At 39.4% G+C, this 27,973-nt stretch overlaps 1 protein-coding gene across 1 annotated transcript in view; it reads left to right on the top strand.

Moving 5' to 3' along the window:
• Positions 1 to 27,973, top strand: part of LOC134539265 (serine proteinase stubble) — an 80,145-nt gene that overhangs the window by 23,949 nt on the left and 28,223 nt on the right. The window contains exons 2-6 of the mRNA XM_063381089.1: positions 1,551 to 1,655; positions 13,221 to 15,002; positions 22,054 to 22,116; positions 24,629 to 24,784; positions 27,012 to 27,088. Coding sequence (XP_063237159.1) covers positions 1,559 to 1,655; positions 13,221 to 15,002; positions 22,054 to 22,116; positions 24,629 to 24,784; positions 27,012 to 27,088 — 2,175 coding nt within the window. The 5' untranslated portion in view covers positions 1,551 to 1,558. The remainder of the gene's footprint in view (positions 1 to 1,550; positions 1,656 to 13,220; positions 15,003 to 22,053; positions 22,117 to 24,628; positions 24,785 to 27,011; positions 27,089 to 27,973) is intronic.

Genomic DNA, 27,973 nt, shown 5'->3' on the forward strand with positions numbered 1-27,973 from the left:
TGCTATTTTTGCGTACCATCAAACTTGCGATGATACGGTGGTTCTTACCACTGAATTATGGGACATCCTCCTAGGTTGTAAGTCTGGCAACACTGCCGAGACCTGTGGGAACCGTGGAGGGAACTCCCCCCCCCCCCCCTCTTGGGTAAGGCCGGACGCCGTGAGAGTGAACTATCTTCCGCTGTCTCAACAACCCAGGAGGGTCATTTGCCCGGGAATGTTTCTTCGTGTTTGTAGCATTTCTGTTCTGTCAGTTAAGTCACTTTGGATGTTTGCGATTATACAATCTCGTCAACTGTTTCAGTTGTGTTGGATAATCCTTTTTAATCACAAAACATGCCAAAAAAAGTATGGTGCAGAATTCAAAAGAAAAGCTAAAGTACCCCACGTTTGTTAAACCCCTTGCAATAACGGTTTGTATTATCAAAAATTGTTTCATAAACATGTTTTAGATAATAATTATAAGATTTACTAACAATTTGAACGGATTGATAGTGTGCCTACTAAGGGAATTAAGAATATTTTGTTTCGACCCCTGTTTATTCCACCCCTAGAAGTCATGGTATTTGTAGATAATAATTCAAGGTTTTACAATTAATTAAAATGAATTTTAAATGTTTGCATATTAAGGGAGTTATGGTTTTTTTGTCTTTGTCTAGTTGTTATTTTCCACCTCTTGCAGTAATAATTGGTCATATAAAAAATTATTTCAGACGGAAATGGTAGATAATACTTCAAGGTATTACAATAAAAAGGAATGGATTTAATAGTGCTCAAGGTACGGAATTAATAATTTTTTAAAAATTTCTATAGCTCTTTTTTCCAACCTTTTTCAGCAATAGTTCGTCATATCAAAAATTGTTTCAGACAAGTTTTAGATAAATTATAAGATATACAAACACTTTGAACTAATTGGATGGTGTGCCTATGAACAGAGATATTAATTTTTTTTGTATGTGGTGGTGATATGACGGGTTGTTACCACAACGCCGAAATACCACAACGCCGAAATACCATAACGCCGAATGTCAAAATTGACCACAACGCCGACAGCTAGAAAACTGCTGTGTACCAGTACCACAACGCCGACAGCTAGAAAACTGCTGTGTACCACAACGCCGAAATAACAACTGAATGAATTTGTGTGTGTTTTTTAAATGTACCTTTACGCTGAAATACCACAATCAAACCTAACCTTACCTAACCTAATCTAGCGTAATATAACCTAACCTAACTTAACCTAGCCTATCCTAGCCTAGCCTAACCTAACCTAGTCTAACCTAACCTAACCTCTGTGGCAGTCCTGCAATGAAATTTTTCGGCGTTGTGGTGCGTCCCCGATATGACGTGTTGCCGGAAGAGGTTTTGTTTTGGTTGGTTTGGGGAAAAATTAAGGGTGGGGGGGGGGCGGCTGCTAAGATGAGTTCTTACCCCGGATGGAAAAAAAGTTTAGTTACGTTCCTGAGTGTTTCTGACTACAATTAGACAAAATCGTTTTATTTAGTAAGCCTTCGTGATGCAATACTTGCCAAGACGGTGTTTGATTGCAGAGAGCAAGATGGCGTGGACGAGTCACGGCTTGCTGCTGGCAGCGCTCGTGGCGGCGGAGCTGTGTACCAGCTCGCCGGTGTGGATGCCGCAGTTCCTCTCGGGCGGTGAGTGCGCTGCCATTGCCTTCAGATTTTACTCTTTTCAGAACATACATATTTTATTGCATTTATTATAAACACAGAAAGGAAATGCCTTCTGCTACGAAGCAGGCGGTCAGCCCGCCAGGTGGGCGCGTCTGTTCGGATCGACGCCAGGCCACTGTGGTTCGCAGCTCGTCCTGTGACGGATAGTGCGTCTAGAAGGGTCTCCCCCCCCTTGTTGCAGTCCGGAGGAACATTTTTACAAGGTTGTGGTTTGACATCAACAAGAATTGAATCAACAAATCAAATAACCCAGAACTGGCCGTTTCACCCATCGCTGTCGGAGAAGATTATTTTTTATCGCAAATCATTTTTACGCACTTAGCTCTGCACATATCTATATCACTGTGAAAATAACTCAATCACACTTTATCATCACCGTGTAGTGACAGGCAGAGATAAATATATCCAGAACGTTCTTTTTTAATACAAAATTTAACCAAAACAATAATGCTAGACATTTTTATTTAAACATAATCATAGTCAGTAGGCTAGTTATACAATTTAATTAATGCTAATTTCCTACATGCTCGCTATTTGGACCCATACCACCCTAGATTATATTTTTAATAGAATGTAATTGCTTTTGCCTAAGGAACCGAGGTTTAATGGAATTATTATAATAAATGTTTTGATTAATTATTTGGTAAACATTGATTCCATTAGTTTATCAAACTTGGTTTAATATTAAAAATGTAATTAACGAACCAACATCCAAACATCCATACCTTCTAATAATTTAGTACATAGTCAATTATTCGTAATCATCACTCGATTAGCTTCAGATATAATTTGTTTTATTATAAACCAGAGTACGCAATTTCTTTACATTGGCCATAAAAATTGGGGCGGAAAATACGAAAAAGACACTATGTAACTCTTTATGTTAAAATTCATGCTCAATTTTATTTTTCATCATTTATAAAGCAATGTATCCTAGTTTTCCTAACAGTACGGGTATACTTCTAAAACATAATATCACTTGGATGTGTTGAGTAGAATATTATTGCTTAGCTGTTACCAGTAACATTCACTTGCTTGGTTGGGCTTAGTAGGATAGCATATTTGGTTGGGACCAATATGATACACTTGCTTGGTGGGTATAAGTTAGATTCACTGCTTGGTCGGAAACAGTATGATACACTTGTTTTGGCTCGGTGGGATTTACTTGCTGTTTTGGCTCATTAGGATACACTGCTTCATTGAGATCAGTAGGGTACACAGCTTTATTGAGCTGATAAGAACTCACTTGCTAGTTTGATAGGCTCAATGATATGTGGCTATATGCTTAGACTTTTGCCTGCAATCCTTAGTAGTACCAATGGCCGTTTCTTAGGTTGTTCATAGATTCAATAGTAAACATAAAGCTGAAAACTGAAAGGTTTGGAGACTCTTCAACCTTTAGTAAACATTTTTGCTTTCAATTTATTTCTTTGTTTTTAATGGGAATGATACATTTTTATAGAATTCATTGTCTCCAAAAATTCATAAATTCATTCCTTGGGAAATAGGCCACTTAAATCCAAGTGTGCAAAAAAAAGCGCTACATTACAGAAAAGCACAAACTAACTTCAAACTGAATATGTGTGCTGCTCAGCTACCAGATTAAAAAAAAAAAAAGGGTACCTACATTTTAAGAGATTAACCAATAAGTTATATTCAAGCCGATAAACACTGTTACGACCTATGTAGGGAGAACTGATATCGTAAGGGATAGCGCAATCAGGTTTTTCTATTACAGTTTTATTATTTACAAATATTTACACTAATAATAAATAATTGTACTTAAAAATGACCGATCACAAATCACTGGCACATAAATGTTTACTCTCCAGTCACTCAATGTCTAAGTTCCGCAGTCCGCACTCCTCACTGGAGCTAGGCTCGACAGTACCTCGCACCTGTCCACACACACAGTCTCGCGCCACTCAGTCGCACTCTCTCGATCCCGTCACTCCGCGTCGCGCCACTCTCGAGGGGGTCTCTCACCCTCTTCGCCGATGTCGCGCCTCCCTTCACTCGCGGAACTCTCAGAACTCTTGGAACTCTCGGAATTCTCGCGGCACTCCCCGCGGAGACTGGCGTCGCTGGTGGGTCATCCTTCCAGAACCGACGAGGGCAGCTGTGACGAATCGCGTCATCCCGGACCAACCCGACGCCCGAACAGTCCAGAAGGGCAGTGTCCCAAGGCCGTTCGGCAAGACGATGCGCGGAAAGGGAAGGGGGAGAGGGTTAGCGACGACCCTTGTAATCCGGCCAGGCGCGCGTGGCACGACTTAGTGGACGGCACGTGATGCCAGTGGCCGTGCGGGGCCGCCAGCCAGCTCCGAGCCTGGCATCGCGGTCCGGTCTCTCGCGGTCGAAACAATACTCATTCCGAAACTTGTTATTGCCGTCAGCTTTCTTGCACAACTTTTACATCTCTGTATGCTGTAATAACCATTCGTACATATGTGTGTTTGGGAAAAATGTTGCGGGAAGTGGAGTTAATGAAGTTGTTTCATTTATCTTAACGGTATTGAATAGAGTGTTCCCAATAAATAAAGATTAATCGTAGGGAGTGATAGTTGCGTATGCTGAAATAAATACGTGCTAGTGTTTCTTACCCTGTCATGCCGGCAATAGGGCTTTTCAAACATCTTCTACAGCGGCTCCACGGCTTTCTCTCAAGCAATATTATTATCTTGCTTGGACAGACAAATGGAAGAATGTCAAAAAGGCTTTGTTCCTAGTGACTTTAACAAAATAATTACAGATGCTTTAGTAAGAAAATCATTTAATTATTTTCCCACACATTCTTACGAATTTTCTTTTTAAATTCAGACAATGGCCGATCAGGTTCTGAAAACCAAGAAACTACACATTGCAAAATATGTTTTCATTGCTTATAAACCTGCTGACTAAAGTACTTTTGGTGTAATTACTCTCATTCTGAAATTGAGTAATATATATGATAAGGATATTAAAAAAAAGATAATTTGTATTAGACGCACAGAAAGCAAACTTAAAAGCTAGATTTTGTGAACGAAAAAGAGGGATTTAAGAACAAAAAATAATACTTAAAAAAGGAAGAAAATAAAGATTTTAAAAGTAGTTTTTGTGAAGGATAAGAGAGCATGAAGTGGCTCATAATGTAAAGTTTTTTACTTTTGACGATCTTACTTTACTTAGACATATTCAATTAAACTAAAGTGAATTTTAAGGCTACACAATAAATAATTAAGAATTAGAGCGATAATTTTAATATATAATAGAAAAAACTATGGAACATAAAAATGACAAAGTGAAAATTAAAAACATTTATTATATGATTAATAAAAATTTAACACGCAATTTTGAAAGAAGTACTGTAAAAAAGCACCTACAACCAATGTATTAGTTTAAGATTCATAAAAATAGCAACTTTTACAAATTATCGTTTACATTTTTTATTCTTGTTAAATAATGGTATTTCCTGGTTTTAGCTCTTACCGCACATTTTCGAATAAGTATAAACCAAGTGTCCAGTTAGAGAGGGTAACGAGGGAGGTTACAGGCTGGGGGGGGGGGGGGGTCTATTTTCCATGCGGTTTTGCTTTCAATTTATTTCCTTTTGTAGGTGGGAAACAATTTCTCAGAGATCTTTAGAATTTTTACTTCCAAAAATTGTTATTCTTCCTGGAAAACTAAAAACAAAAAAATTATTTTCAAATAAAAAATATGTTAATATTTGGCTAGATAATTTAACTGATGAAGAAATGGCTTTAGTATTTAAGTAAGTTTTTTATATTGTTATCTATAACTTTGTACTTGAACTTTCTTTAAATACTAATTTTTATTGAATTATATTTTCATTTATTCATGTAATAATGTTATAATTCATACGGTTTTTGTATATATATTATATTGAATTTTAATAGATCGCTTTTTTAACTTTCATCTTTATAAAACTGATGTAAGAATTCTTAGGTTATATTTTATATATTTATTTCTCAGTTATAAATGTTTGAATTTGTCAAAAAACCGCATGTAATTTGAAGTGACTAGATGCACTCACGTACAAGCTTGCTTTCGTGAGTGCTAAATTTCCTGACTAATTAAGTGAATATTGTTAACAAAGTGTAAAATGAGAGTAAATAAATTATTAATTAATTAATTCATCCAGATGTTGTAGGGATTGGGAAGGGGAGTGTGCCCCTACAGCCCAGATATAAGATAAGCCTTATACCCTCGTGCCCGCGCCGACACCCCGAACCTCAGTCTACTGCGAGGCGAGGCGAGGCGAGGCGAGGCGAGGCAGGCAGTCCTCGCTGTGACTCAGTCAACCGTCCGTTAGCGGCCTACTTGCGCGACTGCCCGTTATTCGCCGGCCACGCGCAGTCCGCAGTCCACTGTCCTAGTCCACACGCCGCCGCAGCACTGTCCTAGTCCACACGCCGCCGCAGCACTGTCCTAGTCCACACGCCGCCGCAGCACTGTCCTAGTCCACACGCCGCCGCAACACTGTCCTAGTCCACACGCCGCCACAGCACTGTCCTAGTCCACACGCCGCCGCAGCACTGTCCTAGTCCACACGCCGCCACAGCACTGTCCTAGTCCACACGCCGCCGCAGCACTGTCCTAGTCCACACGCCACCGCAGCACTGTCCTAGTCCACACGCCGCCGCAACACTGTCCTAGTCCACACGCCGCCACAGCACTGTCCTAGTCCACACGCCGCCGCAGCACTGTCCTAGTCCACACGCCGCCGCAGCACTGTCCTAGTCCACACGCCACCGCAGCACTGTCCTAGTCCACACGCCGCCGCAACACTGTCCTAGTCCACACGCTGCCACAGCACTGTCCTAGTCCACACGCCGCCGCAGCACTGTCCTAGTCCACACGCCGCCACAGCACTGTCCTAGTCCACACGCCGCCGCAGCACTGTCCTAGTCCACACGCCACCGCAGCACTGTCCTAGTCCACCGCAACCACTACTAGCGCATGCTCAGGTGGGCTTTATGTTTGAAACACTCGACATGAGGTGCACTTGCAGTCGACACACATTCACTGCAGCGTTATTTGGCTGAAAAGATAATTTTCCGCAGACGAGTTTACTACTCGTTTTCGAAGCGAACATGTCGCATGCGGGCCCTGGTTTGGTTTTAATTGTAGCTTTGTAAGGCTGCCAATAAGAACCCTGGGGTATCTCTTATTTCCGCGTGTTACCTTGAGGTGTTGCTTAGTTCAAATCGTTGCCTATTTAATATCACCGTGTTATTTATATATAAATCCCTGTAACAATGTTTATTACAATTTTCGTTGCAACTTAATTGAAAGAAAATATAACCATTATGATTTTGAGGCCCTATTTGTTAAACGTTTAAATATAGTCCATTGAAAAGTTACATTTGGGGTTGCGTTTTTTAGAGGACGCAATTTAATTTTTTTGATGTGTAGGGGGGGTCAGTGTAAAGCTAAAACCAAGTTTGTGGGGTCGCCACCCTTGTCCCACGGCCGCCATCTTTAAAATAGGGGTTGAAATGGTTTTTACGATATATCTCTTACACTATTTATTTGATAAAAACATTTGTTAACATTTTTTGTTGCAAATTAAATTCTCTACAACTTTGGTCCAGTAACGTTTTGTCGTAGAGCTATAAATAAAAAAGTTATAAGCGAAAATCTTCAGAAATTCGAGAAAAAAATTTATATTTTTCGATATAACTTTTTTTTTATCATTTTACGAAAAAATGATATCTGACCATTTTTGTAGATCGTTTTTTGAGGAACAACGTTTATTCGCATCATTTTTTCATTAAGTCAATAGCTAAGGTTTTACAGCGCTCCGAAGTGAGTACTATTTTTCAGTACTCTTAAATATACCTATATTATACGTGTGTACTAATAATATGTCATCAGTTATTGTATTATTTTTTATTTATTTTTTATTTTGTTATTATAACTTTTTTAAATTACAAATTTTGCTATATTATTATTCATTAATTATTGACTCTTTTCCCCACCACCCACGAGGTAGAGTCTAGAGGCGCGTTTTTTTTTTACGTGGTATCCCCAATAGGCATAATCCACGGTGATTTTCTAAATTAGAACTACTCCGTCCTCAGTCGTTTCGATGGACCAGGCTGCGGCTCAGCATCTGATCGGCTTTCTGAATTAAATACCAGTGGGAGAACTGGAGAAGGAAGGGGTGTTAATGTCGGCGGTTCATCATCAAAGTCATTTTCATTTATTAATTCTGAGAGTTCCATTAAGTTGCTGCAAGTCTCTCCAGAACAATGGAAGCACACTGCAGAACATTTCAGCCCTGCTTTTCGACATCCACACATCGCTCCACAGTTTCCTTTGCATTTGCAAAAGATCAATTTTAGAAGCTCAGGGGGTGCTGGAGGTTTAGAGTTCTGCACTGGCATCAATAATTTTCCACATTTTTTCCAGCCCCAGTCTTCAGGATCATTATAATTACCAAGCCACGACTGGACCTGATGGTGGACTCGGAAAGTATGAAAGCGAGCTGTGTCTTGTGTTGGAGGAAGTGAAGATAAGTTAAATGTACTTTTTGTCACTGCCTTGGCGAATTGTTTGTATCTTAGCCTGTCAAGAGAATTATCATCTTTATTACCACCGTATAAAGAGATAAAAAAACGTTCACCAATTACAGTGAGCAAAGCAGGGTCAACTCTCTTGTTGAGAAACAAAGCCGTTCCACTTGCAAACTCTAAATGTTTTTCCAGGTTTTTCACAAATTTTATTTTACCGATATTGTAAGGAGCTGAAGTTGTGTCACATCCGGAAAAAGCATGAAGAAACAGCAAGTTATCCGCAATGACATTTCCGTACATAAAACCTGACGCACAATATAATTATTCTGCTGTTCGTCCTTTTGATGGTTTTAAAAAAAATACATTTGCTTGTTCTCTGCCAAGTGCTGTGAGCAATATCAGTATGTCAATATCTTCAGCTACAATAGTAACGGTATTAAATAATGGAGATGCAGCAAGAGCAGTGCGAACGATAAGAGCGTCTGCGTCTGATTCTGCTTGGTCAACAGTGAAACCCATTTCCGAGAATACAGTTTTAAGAAGTATAATAAAGTTAGATTTGTTCTTCTCATTACCAAGAAATTTCTCTTGTGATAATGTCGGTATGGTGTTCTTGTCAAATTTTACTTCTGTCGACTGGTGTATTTTCGTGCGGTGCAAACGTTCCCAAGACTTTGTTCCTGCGACATCAGGGTCGTCTGAGTAACCGTCAAACACAATGCTTGCAGAGAGCCCGAAGTGTTCTCGTACATATTTGACGTATTTTGTAGTTATATCCTTGGTCACTTGGGTATTTTCTACCTGGACAGTATTCTCGGTAACGGCCATCAGATTTAAAATTATTTTAAAAATCAATAATTGTTAAATCCTGTTATGGAGTGAAAAAGAGTCAATAATTAATGATTAATAATATTTCAAAATTTGTAATTAAAAAAGTTATAATAACAAAATTAAAAAAATAAAAAATAATACAATAACTGATGACATATTATTAGTACACACGTATAATATAGGTATATTTAAGAGTACTGAAAAATAGTACTCACTTCGGAGCGCTGTAAAACCTTAGCTATTGACTTAATGAAAAAATGATGCGAATAAACGTTGTTCCTCAAAAAACGATCTACAAAAATGGTCAGATATCATTTTTTCGTAAAATTATAAAAAAAAAGTTATATCGAAAAATATAAATGTTTTTCTCGAATTTCTGAAGATTTTCGCTTATAACTTTTTTATTTATAGTTCTACGACAAAACGTTACTGGACCAAAGTTGTAGAGAATTTAATTTGCAACAAAAAATGTTAACAAATGTTTTTATCAAATAAATAGTGTAAGAGATATATCGTAAAAACCATTTCAACCCCTATTTTAAAGATGGCGGCCGTGGGACAAGGGTGGCGACCCCACAAACTTGGTTTTATCTTTACACTGACCCCCCCTACACATCAAAAAAATAAAATTGCGTCCTCTAAAAAACGCAAGGTAAGGCCTAAAAAATGTAACATTTCAATGGACTAATAAGGGATGAACAGCATCTGATGCAACAATGAACTTTTACGCTCCTTAACTCATCACTGTCAATTGCTGGCGAGATCAGGAAGTACCAAAATTAACACATGTATTTGTAATATATAACGTACAGTGGCGGATTTACAAATTTTCAAGGTATAGGCTGTAAAGTTTTTGCCGCCTTTGCCTCTACAATTTTCATGTCCTAGATTATTTTTAAAATAAACAATTTAGTTGAAATTGCACGGCTGTTTTACTCTAGAATATGGAAGGTTGCTACACGAATTCACGGAACGTACAATGACAAGGGAGAGGGGAAAGTCATCGGCAAAATTTGTTGCAGATGTCTATCTGTAAAACATCAGAAAACAGAAAACCGTCATGCAGAAATCTTTTTGATTTCTATGAGGTAGCAAAAAGCAAAAAAAAATCGGTCCCCAAATCTGCCGCCCTAGACTCAAGCCTATTCAGCCTGCTGGTAAATCAGCCACTGATTACGTATTAAGCAAATGGGAATTAAATTCGAAATGCAATTTTCGCCAACAACAAGCAATATAATTGTACCAAAAATGGTGATAAACAAAATTATGCATTCACATCAGCGCTGTGGTCGGAAATATACCTGGTGTACGCACATCAGCATGGTAGCTAATGTTTTACCTGGTTACATACTTCAAGTCAGAATACTATATTAGTGTTTTATTACACAAGTTTATAACATGAAAATACATTTTAAAATATATATATTGTTACGACCGCGAGAGACCAGACCGCGACGCCAGGTTCGGAGCTGGCTGGCGGCCACTGGCGTGAGGCATGCCACGCGCGCCTGGCCGGATCACAAGTCCTCGGCGCTGTGATCTATCGCTGAGCGGTCTTGGGAATACCACAGTCCGCCCTCCTCACTGGAGCTAGGCTCGACTGTACCTCGCGCCTGTCCACACACAGTCTCTCACCCTCTTCGCCGATGTCGCGCCTCCCTTCACTCGCGGAACTCGCGGAACTCTCGGAACTCTCGTGGATCTCGTCGTGGAGGCCGGCTCGCTGCTCAAGACCTGTTGGGTCGTCCTCCAGAACCGACGAGAGCGGCTGTGACAAGTCGCGTCATCCCGGGCCGACCCGACACCCGAAACATCGCGAATGGAAACACATATTCACGCCACTCCACGCGGCGGCCTCTAAGCCCGAAATTCCCAGGCCGCTAAAGGTGATAATAGCACGAGGCGGGACGATGCACGGTGAACGGAGGGGGAAGGGGGAGGCGAGGACCCTTTTAATCCGGCCAGGCGCGCATTGCGTCAGTGGACAGTGCGTGACGTCAGAGGCCGTGCGGGCCCGCCAGCAAGTTCCGAATCTGGCGAGTGTCGCAGTCCTGTCTGCGTTCGTAACAATATTCAAGAATTTATTTTTGAATTGAACGAAAGACTAGTTACATTTTACAGCCTCAATTAGTAGCAGAACGTAAGCACTTTCACCCTTACTTAACATAGCCTTCAGGAAATCAGCGTCACCAAACAAGTGTAGATTAACAGCACGAGTGGCCTCACTTAGGAAAGCCAACAAATACTTACGAACATTTCCCTCTAACATCGGAGTGGAGAAGAATAGCTGAAGGTTGAAAGTCGAAGCAGTAAGGTTACTTAAACTAACTGGACCAGAATTAGCAAAACTACTGCACTGGACTCCCACGACATTTCAGCAAATAATAAAATTAAATAAAAATATTAAAAGTATTATAATCATCAATGGTTAGAAAATAATAATTTTAATAACCCGGGTATTATAACTCTACCAAAAGGGGCGCCATTATCTCTGTACTGTAATTAAGCATGAGAAATATTATAGTAATGGCTCACATTTCATAATATTTCATTGTTTTCGCACTACAATAAAGTTAAGAGTCATCGTATTTGTACCCAAGACGAAAGCAACAGCCGTTACCACTCTATAATTAACAAAGTTTCAAATACGCACAAACTTGCATGTAAAGTCAGTTGTTTAAAATAATATTTGGTAAAATGTAAGATACACAGATCTGAAAATATATGGCTGTCTTGAATATAGCAAATTTAGGCTTTCATTTACCTCAGAACTTGTCAGATAATTATTTCGCTCAGCTTGCTTTGGTCAGATTCAAAGTTCTTGCATATCTTGCTAATATTATATTTGACCATACAATTAGTGTTTTGCATCCGGCTATATAAAAACTTCTCATTAAAAATATGCTGAAATATCTGTAAACTGATGTGGCTTTAGGAGTGAACAAAGATAGAAGGAAGAAATTTCCAATAAACTAAGATAGAGAAAGTACGATAAATAAAAAAAAACATTGCTGCCTAATGTTAATGCTTACACATAAACCCTCTTAAATATGGTACACGATATAAATTAAATAAAGAAAGCAAAACAAATATTTAATAATCTCATAAAATATATAAAAATGTAATTGCTACTGTAATTTTATGGATATATTATTTAATAACTTCTCGGAAACATGAGAAAAAGCTTTGCGATAAGTGGATTGTGCTCACGTGCAATAAAATCAGTAATAAAAATCAACTTTTAATAAATTGAAAGCACTTAACATAACAACTACTCAAAATTTAAATGACTTCCTACATAAACAGGTTGTTTGCAAAGTTAAGGGCATAAATTTTACATGTTTCTGGGAATTCCACAAAAATAAATATATATATTTTTAAAGAAATATCTGCCTGTAAAAGCGGCAATTAGAAGGTACAGTCACTAACAGTAGCGGGCTGCAGGAACTCCACTGCCTGAGACACGCGGGCGCATCACTCGGCAAGAAGCAGGCGGGCACATACGTGCGGCGGTGAACATCTCCCTTCGTGGTACGAGACTCCCCGCTTCTGGAAGTCCCTGGTGGAGCCCTAGAAGGGTTTCCTATTCAGAACATGCCTGTTATGAAACATCCTTTGTAAATTTGCACTGCGCCTCCTGAATTTTTTTTTTCGCTTGTGCTTACACCAGCAAAATATCGGCCATATTTGCATATTGAAAGTCTGCCATACTATTTATTTTGGTAAAATCTTTATTCTCAGCACCATAATCACTAACAGTCATGAATACACTAACTGCCCAAAGCCAAATGTTTTAACTACCGCATTCAACCATCGACTTGGCTGCAAACCAGACTGATGGTTGCTGGTGCATTTGACGAACTCTGAGCATCTGTGCCCGGCTCTGCGCCTTGCATTTTAACGTCACTGCGCTGCGATTGTGTTCTTTCAGCCAGTGTAGTCCCTGAAGTTCACCGAATTCAAATTTGCACTGGTGTTCGAGCCCGTTACTTCGCAGGGTTTCGTTTCCAAACATATGTTCGTTAATTTAAATATATTATTGGCTTTCCCTCACGCATTTATTTATTCCCGGCAACAGGTGAACATCCTATACACATGATATCGAATATGCTATAATATTAAAAGTTAAAAATGCCAGAGCTACATCACTGCACAGTGGTGTGTGTTTGCTCCGCAGGCTACGGGCGCAACATCCGCCACTTGCCGTGCCTGAGTCGGCGCACGGGCGAGGCGGGCACCTGCATGTTCGCATACGCGTGCATGAAGGCCAACGGCACGCACCTCGGCACCTGCATAGACCGCTTCTACTTCGGCAGCTGCTGCCGCCTGGAGGGCGAGGACCCGCTGCAGCTGCTGGACCACAACCAGCAGGACAACCACATCCTGCCCATGTTCCCTCCGCCCTCCGCGCGGCCCCCTGCCTCGAGTCCCGGGGCCTCTGCGGGCCCGCCCGGGCCGCCGCCCACACAGCCGCAGTACCTGCTCACCACCTTCCAGACCGTCCACGAGAACACCATCGAGGGCGAGCCGTCACTCTCCACTGCTCTGCTGGCCGCCACACCACCTCACACGCGAGTCAGTCCCGTGCCCACTTCTCCCAGGCCAGGACCTTCAGGCTCCACTGCCGAGAGACCGGCCAGTAAGCCCGCCAGGCCACCGACAAAGCCACTTACCTCAGTCAGGCCTCCCACTAAACCCTCCACAAAAAGACCTAACATTTCTGTCCGACCCCCTTCGGCGCCCACATCCCCACCTAGACCCAGTTCTGGAATGCCGCAGAAACCTACCACCAGGCCAAACACACACAAACCAACCAACTCAAAACCAGCCGTAACAACTAAACCAGTAATATCGAATTATCCTTACACTAGTAGGCCAACTCCGACTAAACCACTTGCTCCTACAAATAAACCTCTTGCACCTACAAATAAACCACTTGCTCCTACAAATAAACCACTTGCTCCTACAAATAAACCACTTGCTCCTACAAATAAACCACTTGCTCCTACAAATAAACCACTTGCTCCTACGAATAAACCACTTGCTCCTACAAATAAACCACTTGCTCCTACAAATAAACCACTTGCTCCTACAAATAAACCACTTGCTCCTACAAATAAACCACTTGCTCCTACAAATAAACCACTTGCTCCTACAAATAAACCACTTGCTCCTACAAATAAACCACTTGCTCCTACAAATAAACCACTTGCTCCTACAAATAAACCACTTGCTCCTACAAATAAACCACTTGCTCCTACAAATAAACCACTTGCTCCTACAAATAAACCACTTCCTCCTACAACTAAACCACTTTCTCCTACAACTAAACCACCTCCTTCTGTAACTAAACCAGTAGTCAAGCCCAGTTCTAGTAACAAACCACTTGTTAAACCACAAATATCCACTAGCAAGCCACTGATAAAACCATCCTACAATTCAAGCAAGCCAGTAACAAAACCATTTACCTCTACACTCAGACCAGTTTCAAAGCCCACACAGTCTACAAAGAAACCCTCAACAAAGCCACATTCCACTGCAAAACCAGTCTCTATTGCGAAACCAGTAACTTCTTCTGCAAAACCAGGAACAAATCAAATATCTTCCACAATGAAGCCAGAAACAAAACCCACATCTCATATACCAAAACCAGTAGCAACACTTACGACATCATCTCCAAAACCTACAGCGAATCTCCCTAACAATACCTCTAAGCCAGGAACACAACAAACTTCCACGGAGAAGATTGTATTGGAGCCGCAAACTACGACTGAGGAAGTGAACTTTGTGCCAGTGGCAATCAGCACAGTTTCGTCGGGGGAGCAGGCGACCAGCAGTCCCGGCACCACCAGTGCCACCGGCACCACCAGTGCTACCACAATGAGCACCTCCACTTCCGCATCGCTTGTGACATGGACCCTGCTGCAGCAGGGCACCAGCTCCCCACACACTTCCACAGGCGAGTCTCTTTTATCTATACTTATAATAAAAGTATGTACGTAACATAGATGTACAAAAAAACATTGCAAACTGCTATTTGCTAATTTAGATCCCAAAAATATGGTATTTAAAATGTTTGTGGATTTCTGTTTGTCTGTGTTTTTTCCCCAGCATCGCTCAAAAAATACTAAATGGATTTCCATGAAATGTTTTGTTGGTAAGGTTTATGGCTTACGTAAATAGAAGGTTATAATTAATTTCAAGATATCACTCTTAAGGTGGTAAAACTGTGGTAAATGTGGCTTTGACGTGATAACGTCTTATAAATCGATGAACGCCGGTTGGACGCACGAAAGAGCAAGACTCATTGTCACGTTCTGCCTGAGCCGAGCGTGCAAGCGAGAGCGCGGAACAAGCGATAGAGAGGCACGATCGGCTTGTGACGCATCTATCTCTCTTCCACTCCGTCGGCCGATGCGTCCGAGTAGAAGAGAGACAGCGGCAGCACACAACCTGCACGTGAACTGTTTTGTCAACTGTTTATAAAGTGAAGTGAAAAGTTAATGTGGTTTCCATTGTTCATTACAACAACAATGGCTGCAAAAAAGGTAATTAATTCTTGAATTTTAAGAATTTTATTAGCGATATAATCTCATATATTTGTTCTTTGATTATTAAAAAAAAGGAGCATCGATCGGCGAGTGCAGTAATAATAGGTTATGTTACAATTTAAACTAAAAAAATAGTATCTCATATAAACGATCGTATAAAAGGTCAACTGCTTTTATTTAGTATTCAATGAAAAAAATTGTAATTTTCAATTAACTCATTCTTTTTATTATACAAAATAATGATAATTTAGCGATAACAATTCAATTCAATTCATAAACGTATGCAATTTTTCATCAATTTTTCTTATGACGTTATCACGTAATATTATCGTCCGTAAACCGACTTTAGGGACAACCCCCTTTTTAAATATTTTGTCATATCTCAGATGCTAATCTAGCACTAAAAAATGTTTGATACCAATAATATACATACTAAACCGATCAACGAAATTTGTAACATTTTTGGAAATTAAAACCCTAAAGGATGAAAAGGGGGTAGGTTCGGTTTTAACAAGAAAAATGCGTAATTCCCAATTTACAAAAACTACAGGTCGTAAATTAACTACTAAAGAGAGTAAAAAATGGCTTAGGATTTGTTTAATTAAAGAAAAAGTATCTCCGAAACTAATAAAGAAGAGCTGAAAACATGGGTTGGAATAATACCTAAACATACAAGATATAAAAATTATTTTTTTTTTTAATTTTGCGAATTTCATCCCCTAAGAGAAGTAAAATGGGTAGTTACAGTTTAAGGAAGGAAAAAGCATACTTCCAAATTTACAACTTATTGAAATTCGTTCTTTATTGGGGTAGAAATTTTGTAAGATTTTATTTATTTAAAAAAATTGTAATTATGAAACTATTCAGTAAGACATAAAAATTAGGAAACAATAATACAAATAATAAATCACAATTTTTATTATCAATGGGCGAGATTTCATCCCTGCAATAAAAAATGATAAGTTTTGTTTCAATAAAAATAATGCATAAATCGCAAATCTACTTGATCAAAATGTAAGAAACTAAGAATGAACAAGTATATAAAGTTTCTAATTTTTTTTCTTTCTGAATTCCACCTTTATTTATATGATGACACACTCATAGTATTTATTATGATTATAAAAACAATATGGTATGACGTTACTTCAGTGCATACCAAAAAGTCAGTCTAATACGGCAGCAAAGAAAAAATACATATACTTTTAAAGTTTAACTTAAAATTTTAACTTGCCCTTAGTGTAAAAAAAACTAAAGTAAAATACAACACGAATAAGTTAACACTATCAAATACAAGATAATTCTAATCTCAATATATGCAATGGAAAATTTTATTTGATAAACTATATTCCTTCGATTTTAAAATTATTTTTATATATGAAAATTTCTGGATAGCCTATATCAAAAAATAACCGTGCGAAATTATCTTAAAGAAAACCTGAGAAATTTATAATCATTTAACTGTTGCCTCCATGACCGCATTCTCACCAGGGCATTTCTAAGAGGTAATTGCTAACAGTTTTTTTAGTCGAGCATTTGCTTGAAATAAACATTTTTCACAGGTGTGTGATCTGTGAACAATGATATCACAGATGCTGCAGCACATAATTGTTCTTGTGAATCTCACCTTGTCCCTTCATAACAGGGATCGTAGACCTCTCAGTCGCATAGTCGAAAACAACGCTGTAAAGAACCGCTAGATAAACCGACTGTGCATACATTGTTAGCATAATTAATACTTATGAAAATCACAAAACTTCATTTAAAAATAATGTCCCTGTCATGCGTGACTCAAGTCAAGGTTTGAGACTAAGATAGCTTCAAATGTTTACAGATTTGACCTCAAAGCTAATATTATTATGCAAATGAGCCTCTTTATAAGTCTTTAGGCTGGATGATAGGTAGATAGGTAGATATGACATGGCTTCTCGAAAGCTATGAAATTAAATAAAGTATAAACTCAGATAACAGAAGCGCCAAGGCTTGGTTTCTGCGCCATGTTGGTTACTTTATTTTCTTGTTATTGTTGTTATTTAAAGGCCTTTCATGTAAATTTGTTACGAAAGCTCTCTTGCATGTTATGTTTCATTTAAAACTTTCCCAACACATATTAACGTCTACTTAAATTACTAATTGAAACAATTTATTAGCGGTTTTTTATATATTTAGTCATACTTTGTTCCCTGGGATTAAAAAGCCCCAACTTAAACGACTGTAGCATAGTCCTCAGTACAGCACACACTGCGACGATACGACCGCTCCTGCGACTATTGTACACTCTTAACACATGCACCATTTTAAAGCTTAAGAAATATGTAAGAAAGTTTGCAGAAGTGATTTTCACGTGACTTTCATGTTTATGTAATCTGTGCTTTTATTCGCTGTGAATTAATTCCAATAAATCTTTTTTTTCCTAATATAATTTAATATTTTGCATATTTAGTAAAACATATTGAATTATTTTTCAATTTTTTTTGTAGAATAATTATTTTTTAATTCTTGTTTGGTGTACCGAAGTTCTACTTTAGTAATTAAGTTTTTTTAATGCATTATTGTGGAGCACTGTAAGAATCTGTTTTCAGTGTAACATACAAGGTTTGAGAATGTAAAATTTTCACGTGTTACTAGAAAATGTTGATATTACCACTGTACTAAATTTCAGTGCGGCTTTAGTATTGTCGCAGTACGAACACAACACTGCTACGCTCGGAAAGCTCTAGCGATTCAATCAATTACGCTAGCATCTTGAAAAATATGTCTCTTTAAATATCAATAAATGTGCAGCAATTTTTGTTGTGGTGATTATTAGGTCGAACCCTATATATTTATGTGAATCGGGTTTTTATGTCCTTGACCGAGATAGAAAAATTATTTCATAACTTAATCGATTTAAGTTTTACCTTTAATATTAATACTTGGAACATTTTTCTACATAAATGTGTAAAATAACATTTTTAGATTATTTTGATAAATTTATGAATAATCTACGTTAAAAACTGCGTAAATGGGAAGCATTTGATTGGACTGCTGTATGTCGCTGTCACCTAGGACTTAACAGCGGGTGTTTGGTGAAAAGCCCAAGGTCTACATCGGTTAAATTTCGGTGTGTATTAAGTATAATAGACTCTACCGCAGTGCAAAAATTAATGTGTAAACAATTTTTTTACAAGTTGTTCATTTTTAGTTGTTCCGTTTCCTGCGCGGGCTGCTACCGGCTGCGGACTGCGAGGACATCGCTCTAGGGGGGGGCAGGCTCCCAAGGAACTGTGCGATGCCCGCTTCAGAGCTACTGCCCTAGACAACTCCCTCCCATCAAGGGACCTCTCTCTCGCCACTCAGACCCGCTAGATAAACGATCCGACTGGCTACATATTGTTAATAAGCAACCAGTTATGTAACAGATAAACCTTATTTTAGCTTATGACTTATGGCTGTTTTTTAACCTGCACCAATCCCCTTAACGAGGCAGTTGTTCCTAAGTCATTAGCAACACCGCTCCACATAACAATCTATTACAAAAGTCGTTGGAAAATATTCATCTCCCAAACGACATGGCTCGTATTATGTTATCAGTTTACTTTAGTGGTTTTAATGCTTGTGGTTCTGTTTTTAAGGTTGTTTGAGTGGGTTTTAAAATGTTATTCACCTCAAGAAAAGAAGGCTGTCCATTCAGGCGTTTGTTACCGAGTGAATTTTATTGAGGCAAGAACAAAAAACAAGTAAACTACATAAAGTACAATGTGACGAAATATGTAAGGTGTTAATGATGTTCATGCGACTTTCTAAACGTGGGCGCCTTAAAGGCGTGTGGCACACGACGTCTGAGGGCAGAGTCCCAGGAGAACTGGGAGCCAGTATGGCTTGGTGCAAGGAGATGATTGTATACAAATCATAACATTGCATACACAGATAGTACTGTGTAAATGGCGGTCCGGGTGGTCCGCCTTCAGGCTGATGATGGAGACTCAGTCCGCCATATTGGATTGTGCCGTCACGGCGGCCATATTGGATTACATTAACCTTGACCTTTGAATTTTAACTTGACCTTTGATTAATGAAATTTAACTTCACACTTGACCTTGACCATCAAAATTTCCCCGAATTCACCAAAATCCGCCAAAATTTCAAGTTTTTAGGGAAAAAAATTAAGCCAAAAAATTTGAAAAAAAAAATCCTTATTTTAAGGAAAATTTTCCGTTTTGAGGGAAAATACCCGTTGTATTGAAGGAACAATTGTATACTATATTTATAAATAATTAGAGTAAGCTAAAGCTTTGTGATGTATAAGTAGGGCAAGCCATGTTTAGATTTTGTATTAGTTGTTTTAGCGGTTTTGTCTTCCTTTTGAATTTGATGTATTGAGGTATGTGTGCTGTGAAAGTAGGGCTTGTGAGATTTGAGTGTTGTATAAGTAGTGGTAATGATAGCGGTGGCCTCTGTAAGTGATTGCAATGTGTAATAAGTGCTGTATAAAAAGGCCTAGCAACAACTTTATGATTTATAAATAAGTCATTAGAGGGCTGCGTGCTGTTTATGTAGAACTTTGTAAATAGTTCTAGCGATATAGTGCTGTGTACGTGGATCATGAGAGGACTGTGTTGTAACAGTGATGTTGGCATGTTTCAGAAGGCAGGACTGTGGACTTTGTAAATAGTGCTGTGTACGTGGTTCATGAGAGGAATGTGTTGTAACAGTGATGTTGGCATGTTTCAGAAGGCAGGACTGTGGACTTTGTAAATAGTGCTGTGTACGTGGTTCATGAGAGGACTGTGTTGTAACAGTGATGTTGGCATGTTTCAGAGGGCGTGGACTGTGGACTTTGTAAATAGTGCTGTGTACGTGGTTCATGAGAGGACTGTGTTGTAACAGTGATGTTGGCATGTTTCAGAAGGCAGGACTGTGGACTTTGTAAATAGTGCTGTGTACGTGGTTCATGAGAGGAATGTGTTGTAACAGTGATGTTGGCATGTTTCAGAAGGCAGGACTGTGGACTTTGTAAATAGTGCTGTGTACGTGGTTCATGAGAGGAATGTGTTGTAACAGTGATGTTGGCATGTTTCAGAGGGCGTGGACTGTGGACTTTGTAAATAGTGCTGTGTACGTGGTTCATGAGAGGACTGTGTTGTAACAGTGATGTTGGCATGTTTCAGAGGGCGTGGACTGTGGACTTTGTAAATAGTGCTGTGTACGTGGTTCATGAGAGGACTGTGTTGTAACAGTGATGTTGGCATGTTTCAGAGGGCGTGGACTGTGGACTTTGTAAATAGTGCTGTGTACGTGGATCATGAGAGGACTGTGTTGTAACAGTGATGTTGGCATGTTTCAGAAGGCAGGACTGTGGACTTTGTAAATAGTGCTGTGTACGTGGTTCATGAGAGGACTGTGTTGTAACAGTGATGTTGGCATGTTTCAGAGGGCGTTGACTGTGGACTTTGTAAATAGTGCTGTGTACGTGGTTCATGAGAGGAATGTGTTGTAACAGTGATGTTGGCATGTTTCAGAAGGCAGGACTGTGGACTTTGTAAATAGTGCTGTGTACGTGGTTCATGAGAGGACTGTGTTGTAACAGTGATGTTGGCATGTTTCAGAGGGCGTGGACTGTGGACTTTGTAAATAGTGCTGTGTACGTGGATCATGAGAGGACTGTGTTGTAACAGTGATGTTGGCATGTTTCAGAAGGCAGGACTGTGGACTTTGTAAATAGTGCTGTGTACGTGGTTCATGAGAGGACTGTGTTGTAACAGTGATGTTGGCATGTTTCAGAGGGCGTGGACTGTGGACTTTGTAAATAGTGCTGTGTACGTGGTTCATGAGAGGACTGCGTTGTAACAGTGATGTTGGCATGTTTCAGAAGGCAGGACTGTGGACTTTGTAAATAGTGCTGTGTACGTGGTTCATGAGAGGACTGTGTTGTAACAGTGATGTTGGCATGTTTCAGAGGGCGTGGACTGTGGACTTTGTAAATAGTGCTGTGTACGTGGTTCATGAGAGGAATGTGTTGTAACAGTGATGTTGGCATGTTTCAGAAGGCAGGACTGTGGACTTTGTAAATAGTGCTGTGTACGTGGTTCATGAGAGGACTGTGTTGTAACAGTGATGTTGGCATGTTTCAGAGGGCGTGGACTGTGGACTTTGTAAATAGTGCTGTGTACGTGGTTCATGAGAGGACTGTGTTGTAACAGTGATGTTGGCATGTTTCAGAAGGCAGGACTGTGGACTTTGTAAATAGTGCTGTGTACGTGGTTCATGAGAGGAATGTGTTGTAACAGTGATGTTGGCATGTTTCAGAAGGCAGGACTGTGGACTTTGTAAATAGTGCTGTGTACGTGGTTCATGAGAGGAATGTGTTGTAACAGTGATGTTGGCATGTTTCAGAAGGCAGGACTGTGGACTTTGTAAATAGTGCTGTGTACGTGGTTCATGAGAGGAATGTGTTGTAACAGTGATGTTGGCATGTTTCAGAGGGCGTGGACTGGGTGAAGGTACCTTCGCCTTCGCAGGAGCCCGCAGTCACCCAAGTCTCAGGTGAGTATCTTCGCCCCGCTGCTGCTTGGAGATTCATCGTGGCAGCTTCTTTCTTTAAACTTATTATAATTGCCAAATTGGGATCATAACTTTATTATTATGTGCTGCCCTATTTTATTTATGTTATAACTAATGGTCAGTTCACCACTTTCAGTAATATTAAGGAGTTGGGCAGTCCATAGTTAGGTCTAACATTCGGCCACTCTTGCACAAGTTTCTACTTTTTGTTTGGAATGTCTAAGTTTGTGATTAGCATATTTGGAGCTGATAGTGTTTATTTTTTATTAAAAATAAAAAAATCTGTTCAACGGCAATTTTCTCAAGAAATATTTCTTAAATTATTAAGATGCACATGATTAGAATTCAATAAATATGTATTTAATGATTAAATAATAGCAATGTTTTTAAAAAATAGTAAAAAAATTCCTTTCCGCACAGCCTACAGGCGTAGGTGGATTTCAAAGTAACTAATTTTCTTCTGGAAATGTTTTGAAAACATCTATAAGCTCTTGGATCATTTTAAGAACCTAATGTACATAGCAACCTACATGTTCACCAATAATAATAAAAAGATCGAGTTAACATTTTCTCATATTCCATGCAGCGAAAATATTTTAAATGTTTTTTAATTTATTAAATCCAGCATTGAATGTCTTAGCGAATTTAATATTATGCCTACTAAGGTACCTACATAGTTATGCAATTATTTTTGTCACCCAACCACTATTTTTCAATCCTTGGACCAATACATTGTCGTATACATTTTTCTGGGACAAAGGTTAAAGGTAATATTAAGATGGTTATTGATATATTCTTACGAATTCGATACTAAGAAAGTTAATGTTTTTTTTTTCAACCCTTTTTTACGGTAATAGTTTGTTTAATCAAAAATTGTTTGAGCCAAAAGACTCAGAAAAAAATTAGGAGTTTTACAATATATTATAATGGATTTGACAGTACATCTATTTAAAGAAAATGGAATTTTTTTGTAACTCTACCCTTGTTATTCCACCCCTTGCAGTATTAATTTGTTATATTTTTTTTCAGATAAACGTTTAAAAAAATTTAAAAAGTTAAACAAAAATAAATATTATATCGATAGAGTACATAGTACGTAAATTATATTTATTTTCTTATTTCAAGCCCAGGTATGTTACCACCGTCTGCTACCACCCACTGTCTAATTCAACACCATGCTTGGTTTATTCGCTCATTGTGTTAGTGTTTGTCTTCTTCCGCAGGCAGTGTTTACCAATCTCGCGCTGCGCTCAGAGGTAGCACTGAGCTCAGCTGGACTTCTTACACTAGCACACACCAAGTATCATAAAGTCTACTTAGAGAATATGTACGCTAAATTAAACTAACAATATTAATTTATAAACTTGAATATTCCTCAGATAAAACAACTCACGGTATCTAGTTCCAGAAGGATTCGAGGACTTTATTATCACTCTTTACTAGCTGCCCGACCCGGCTTCGCACGGCTATACTAATGGAAAAAAATTAAGCCACATCTCCCATTTACAGTAATGGTAAATAAAAAAAATTCAGTGAAAATTTATTACAATGCTGTATAATGTACCGGAGAGAATATGAATAGCACCGATGGTTTCCCGACTCATGCACGCAATGTACAACTGATGTACCCGTACTTCGCTACGGCAGTCTACAGGCAGATCACTCTTGCGCCGCTCATTATACATGCCCCTCCTTGTGGGTACGCCACTGCCGCGCGATGCCCTTTGCCATGGAGACGCAGAAGGCATGAACAATGCAAAATCCTGTTCTCATGCAGACAAAGTACCCACTGTTGCCTGGTTTTAACCACCCATGGGATCTAATTTTCGCAAAAAAGTCATCCTGCGTAACATAAGGAACATTACTGTGAAGTTTCAAGTCTGTAAAATATATATACTTGAAAAAAAGGGCAATTTTTGATATTTAAAGTACACGCAAAATTTCAACGGTGATGAGGACTGCACTAATAATGAAATAGTCGTTGCCATAGAGACGAATGAAGCATCAACAAAGCAACAGGCAATAGGAAATAAACTTCTAGCGCCTGCGGCATTGTCAACACACACTTCGTACGTGTACTGCATGTTGTATCTAACCCCCTCCGACGCATTTGATCCTAAATTGGACTTTTAGTAAGGATCCCTTATGTTATTGATAATATAATATAGCCTATAGCCTTCCTCGATAAATGTACTATCCAACACTGAAAGAATTTTTCAAATCGGACCAGTGGTTCCTGAGATTAGCGCGTTCAAACAAACAAACTCTTGATCTTTATAATATTAGTATAGATTTATAAATACTGACACATACTTTAATGCTGTGAAAAAAAATAATTTAAAGTTTACTTTCTTTATTATTATATATGAAAAATTACAAAAAAAAATATTAATTATAACATAAAGGAAGCAGAAGTGGTAAAGGGAACAGTTACCACTAACTCCAACTCTGTTATCATAAAACCACCAACATCAGCCATTATTGTTCACTCCAGATGCGAGCGAGGATTCGACCACTCTAGCGGGGGAAGCAGGCACTACAGAGAAACCCGAGTCAATCACACCGAGTTCTACCAACTCCGCAGAGATGACGACAACATCAACCACGGGTGTTGATGTTCCTGCGCTCAACACATCGGACTACAGAGATGGTAATTGTCGTGGTTCGCAACTTGAGGCTCGGCTTCAGCCGACATAACTTTTGGGTTTTTTCCTAACTGCAACTTTTTTGTTTGGACATATTTCGAAAAAGTAGTATAAAATTGCTGGAACAGGCAATGTTCGTGGATTGGCAGCGACGGAGCTAGGCTTTCCTTCGTCCGGAGAACCCATGGCAAGGGGGGAAAGGTAAGTATGCAACCCAACGACATGAAACGTACCGAACAAAACTTGTTTTGCATCCAAATACAAATTTTGAAGAATTTTAGTTAAATTTTACTAGACCCTCTGTGCCTACCATTTTTAAGTGTAAGTTTTAATTTGTATATTATATTCATAGCAATAATATATTTTTAAGGGTTCAATAAAAATACAAAAAATTAAATAATTCATAGTTTATTAGCGTTAAATTTTTAATCATAAAATTGAAATTTTGTTTGACGAATTTAAAGAACTATACTTGCTTGTACTGTATTTTTTTTACCTAAACATATTCAAATTTCAATAAAAGAATTATGACAAAAATACATTAATGCAGAATTACATAACTAAGACATAAACATTAAAAATAACTAGACACTAAGTAAAAAAAAAAACTTCCTTGGGACATTATTATTGGTAATATACGATATTATTGTAACGTTTTTTATTAGCCTTTTTTATTTCATAATTTTTGAAGTCTACAAAATTTTTCGGCACATCCTGCTCCCCTATAGCCATACGCCTGTGGCAGGTTGCTCCCCACCCTCTTTTTGTCACTCACACACACCACACACAAACCACACTCACACCACACACACACCACACACACACCACACACACACCACACACACACCACACACGCGACATATATAGCTCTGGATTGGGATTATCGACCAAAACATTAAATCACATCACGTCGCATATAGGTCACTGCCGCATGATATTGTATAACGACTTTTAAATACCGAATACATGACAACCATATTAAATGGCTCTGTTGCTGACCCTTGCAACCATATGGTATTTTAAAAATAGTAATAAGAAATTAATTAAGATTTAAAAAATCGATTTCAAAATGATAAAATACACATCATTGACCTCACAAGTCCACAGTTTGAATATGGCAAGTACAATTTTTTTAAATCTTAAAATATTGTTTTAAAAATAGTTACTTAATAGAAATAATAATTTAATATTTTCGGAGTTTCTTGGTTTGAATTTTTACAAATGAACTTAAAAAAATAACCTTGTAATATATTTTCCATACCTCCAGAGCATATGTACCGGGCAGAAATACCTCCGATCACTTATATCAATAAATATATATTACGTCAACCATTATGATGTCTTGGCATTAATCTTAGATCCGCCATATTGTTTTCGTCTGTTACGAGTGATAGCTTTCACCATATTAGCATTTTTAACTCTCTAGAGTGTAGTAATGTCAAACACTAGACTCTCGTAGGATACGCCATTTTGTCGACCATATTGCCGACCATTTTAGCCGTCATAATAATGATCTGGAATTATTTACCTAGAATTTCGGACTGGTTCGGCGGTCGCACGAAACACACCACCAGGTCTGAGCGTAGTGTTCTGCCTTGCCCACTTAGTCACCACTTGTTATAAGTTCTTAGCTAAACTAGTTACAATTCAAGAGAAACTAAAACTAAGTCAAATTAAATATAGTAACTGAGGCGGCCACGCGTCAGTTGTTCCACACTTAGTTGCTGCGCGCCAGTCTTTGAAAACATATCAGTGCAGAGCGCTGGAAACTGCGAGCAATCAAATATGCGTTATCTCTGGAAGCCATGGAGAGAATCACGGATGAAGCAGTCCGCAAGTAAAAAAAAAAAAATAATCGAAACTGAGCTTTAAGCACGAATACGAAAAACACACAATGGTGTCACCACTGAGTTCGACCCTAACAATATCTCGTATTTTGAATGAAGACACCGAAATTCGCACTGCGATTTTGACACCAAAAACAAAACAAAAATGCCAAAAATTTAGCATGATTCCATACCGGAGACTGCTTTATCGTACCAATTTAACTTAAAGAAGGTCAAAAACATAGATGCTCACTTCGTACCTCGACAGGATTTTAGTTCGCAAAATGTGTGAGTGTGAAGAGATGGTTTTTGACCACCACTGGATCGCGACTACTCTGGAATGTACCGCGGAGCCGCGAGACTGTGCCACTGCAGCAGGCCGAGTTGACTCCTGTTGTGCTTGCAGTCTGCGGGCGGCGCATGTTCCCCGAGTCCAGGATAGTGGGGGGCGAGCCGGCCTCCTTCGGCAAGTGGCCATGGCAGGTGAGTGACCTGCAATATGCCACCCATGTAGCCGTGGCATGTGAGTAACCTGCATGTCTGCCACTCACATGGCCATGGCAGGTGAGTGACCTGCAATATGCCACCCATGTAGCCGTGGCATGTGAGTAACCTGCATGTCTGCCACTCACATGGCCATGGCAGGTGAGTGACCTGCAATATGCCACCCATGTAGCCGTGGCATGTGAGTAACCTGCATGTCTGCCACTCACATGGCCATGTCATGTGAGTGACCTGCAATATGCCACCCATGTAGCCGTGGCATGTGAGTAACCTGCATGTCTGCCACTCACATGGCCATGGCATATGAGTGACCTGCAATATGCCACCCATGTAGCCGTGGCATGTGAGTAACCTGCATGTCTGCCACTCACATGGCCATGGCAGGTGAGTGACCTGCAATATGCCACCCATGTAGCCGTGGCATGTGAGTAACCTGCATGTCTGCCACTCACATGGCCATGGCATATGAGTGACCTGCAATATGCCACCCATGTAGCCGTGGCATGTGAGTAACCTGCATGTCTGCCACTCACATGGCCATGTCATGTGAGTGACCTGCAATATGCCACCCATGTAGCCGTGGCATGTGAGTAACCTGCATGTCTGCCACTCACATGGCCATGTCATGTGAGTGACCTGCAATATGCCACCCATGTAGCCGTGGCATGTGAGTAACCTGCATGTCTGCCACTCACATGGCCATGGCAGGTGAGTGACCTGCAATATGCCACCCATGTAGCCGTGGCATGTGAGTAACCTGCATGTCTGCCACTCACATGGCCATGGCATATGAGTGACCTGCAATATGCCACCCATGTAGCCGTGGCATGTGAGTAACCTGCATGTCTGCCACTCACATGGCCA

The sequence above is a fragment of the Bacillus rossius genome, chromosome 15, assembly GCF_032445375.1.
Source record: "Bacillus rossius redtenbacheri isolate Brsri chromosome 15, Brsri_v3, whole genome shotgun sequence".
NCBI classification, from domain to species: Eukaryota; Metazoa; Arthropoda; class Insecta; order Phasmatodea; family Bacillidae; genus Bacillus; species Bacillus rossius.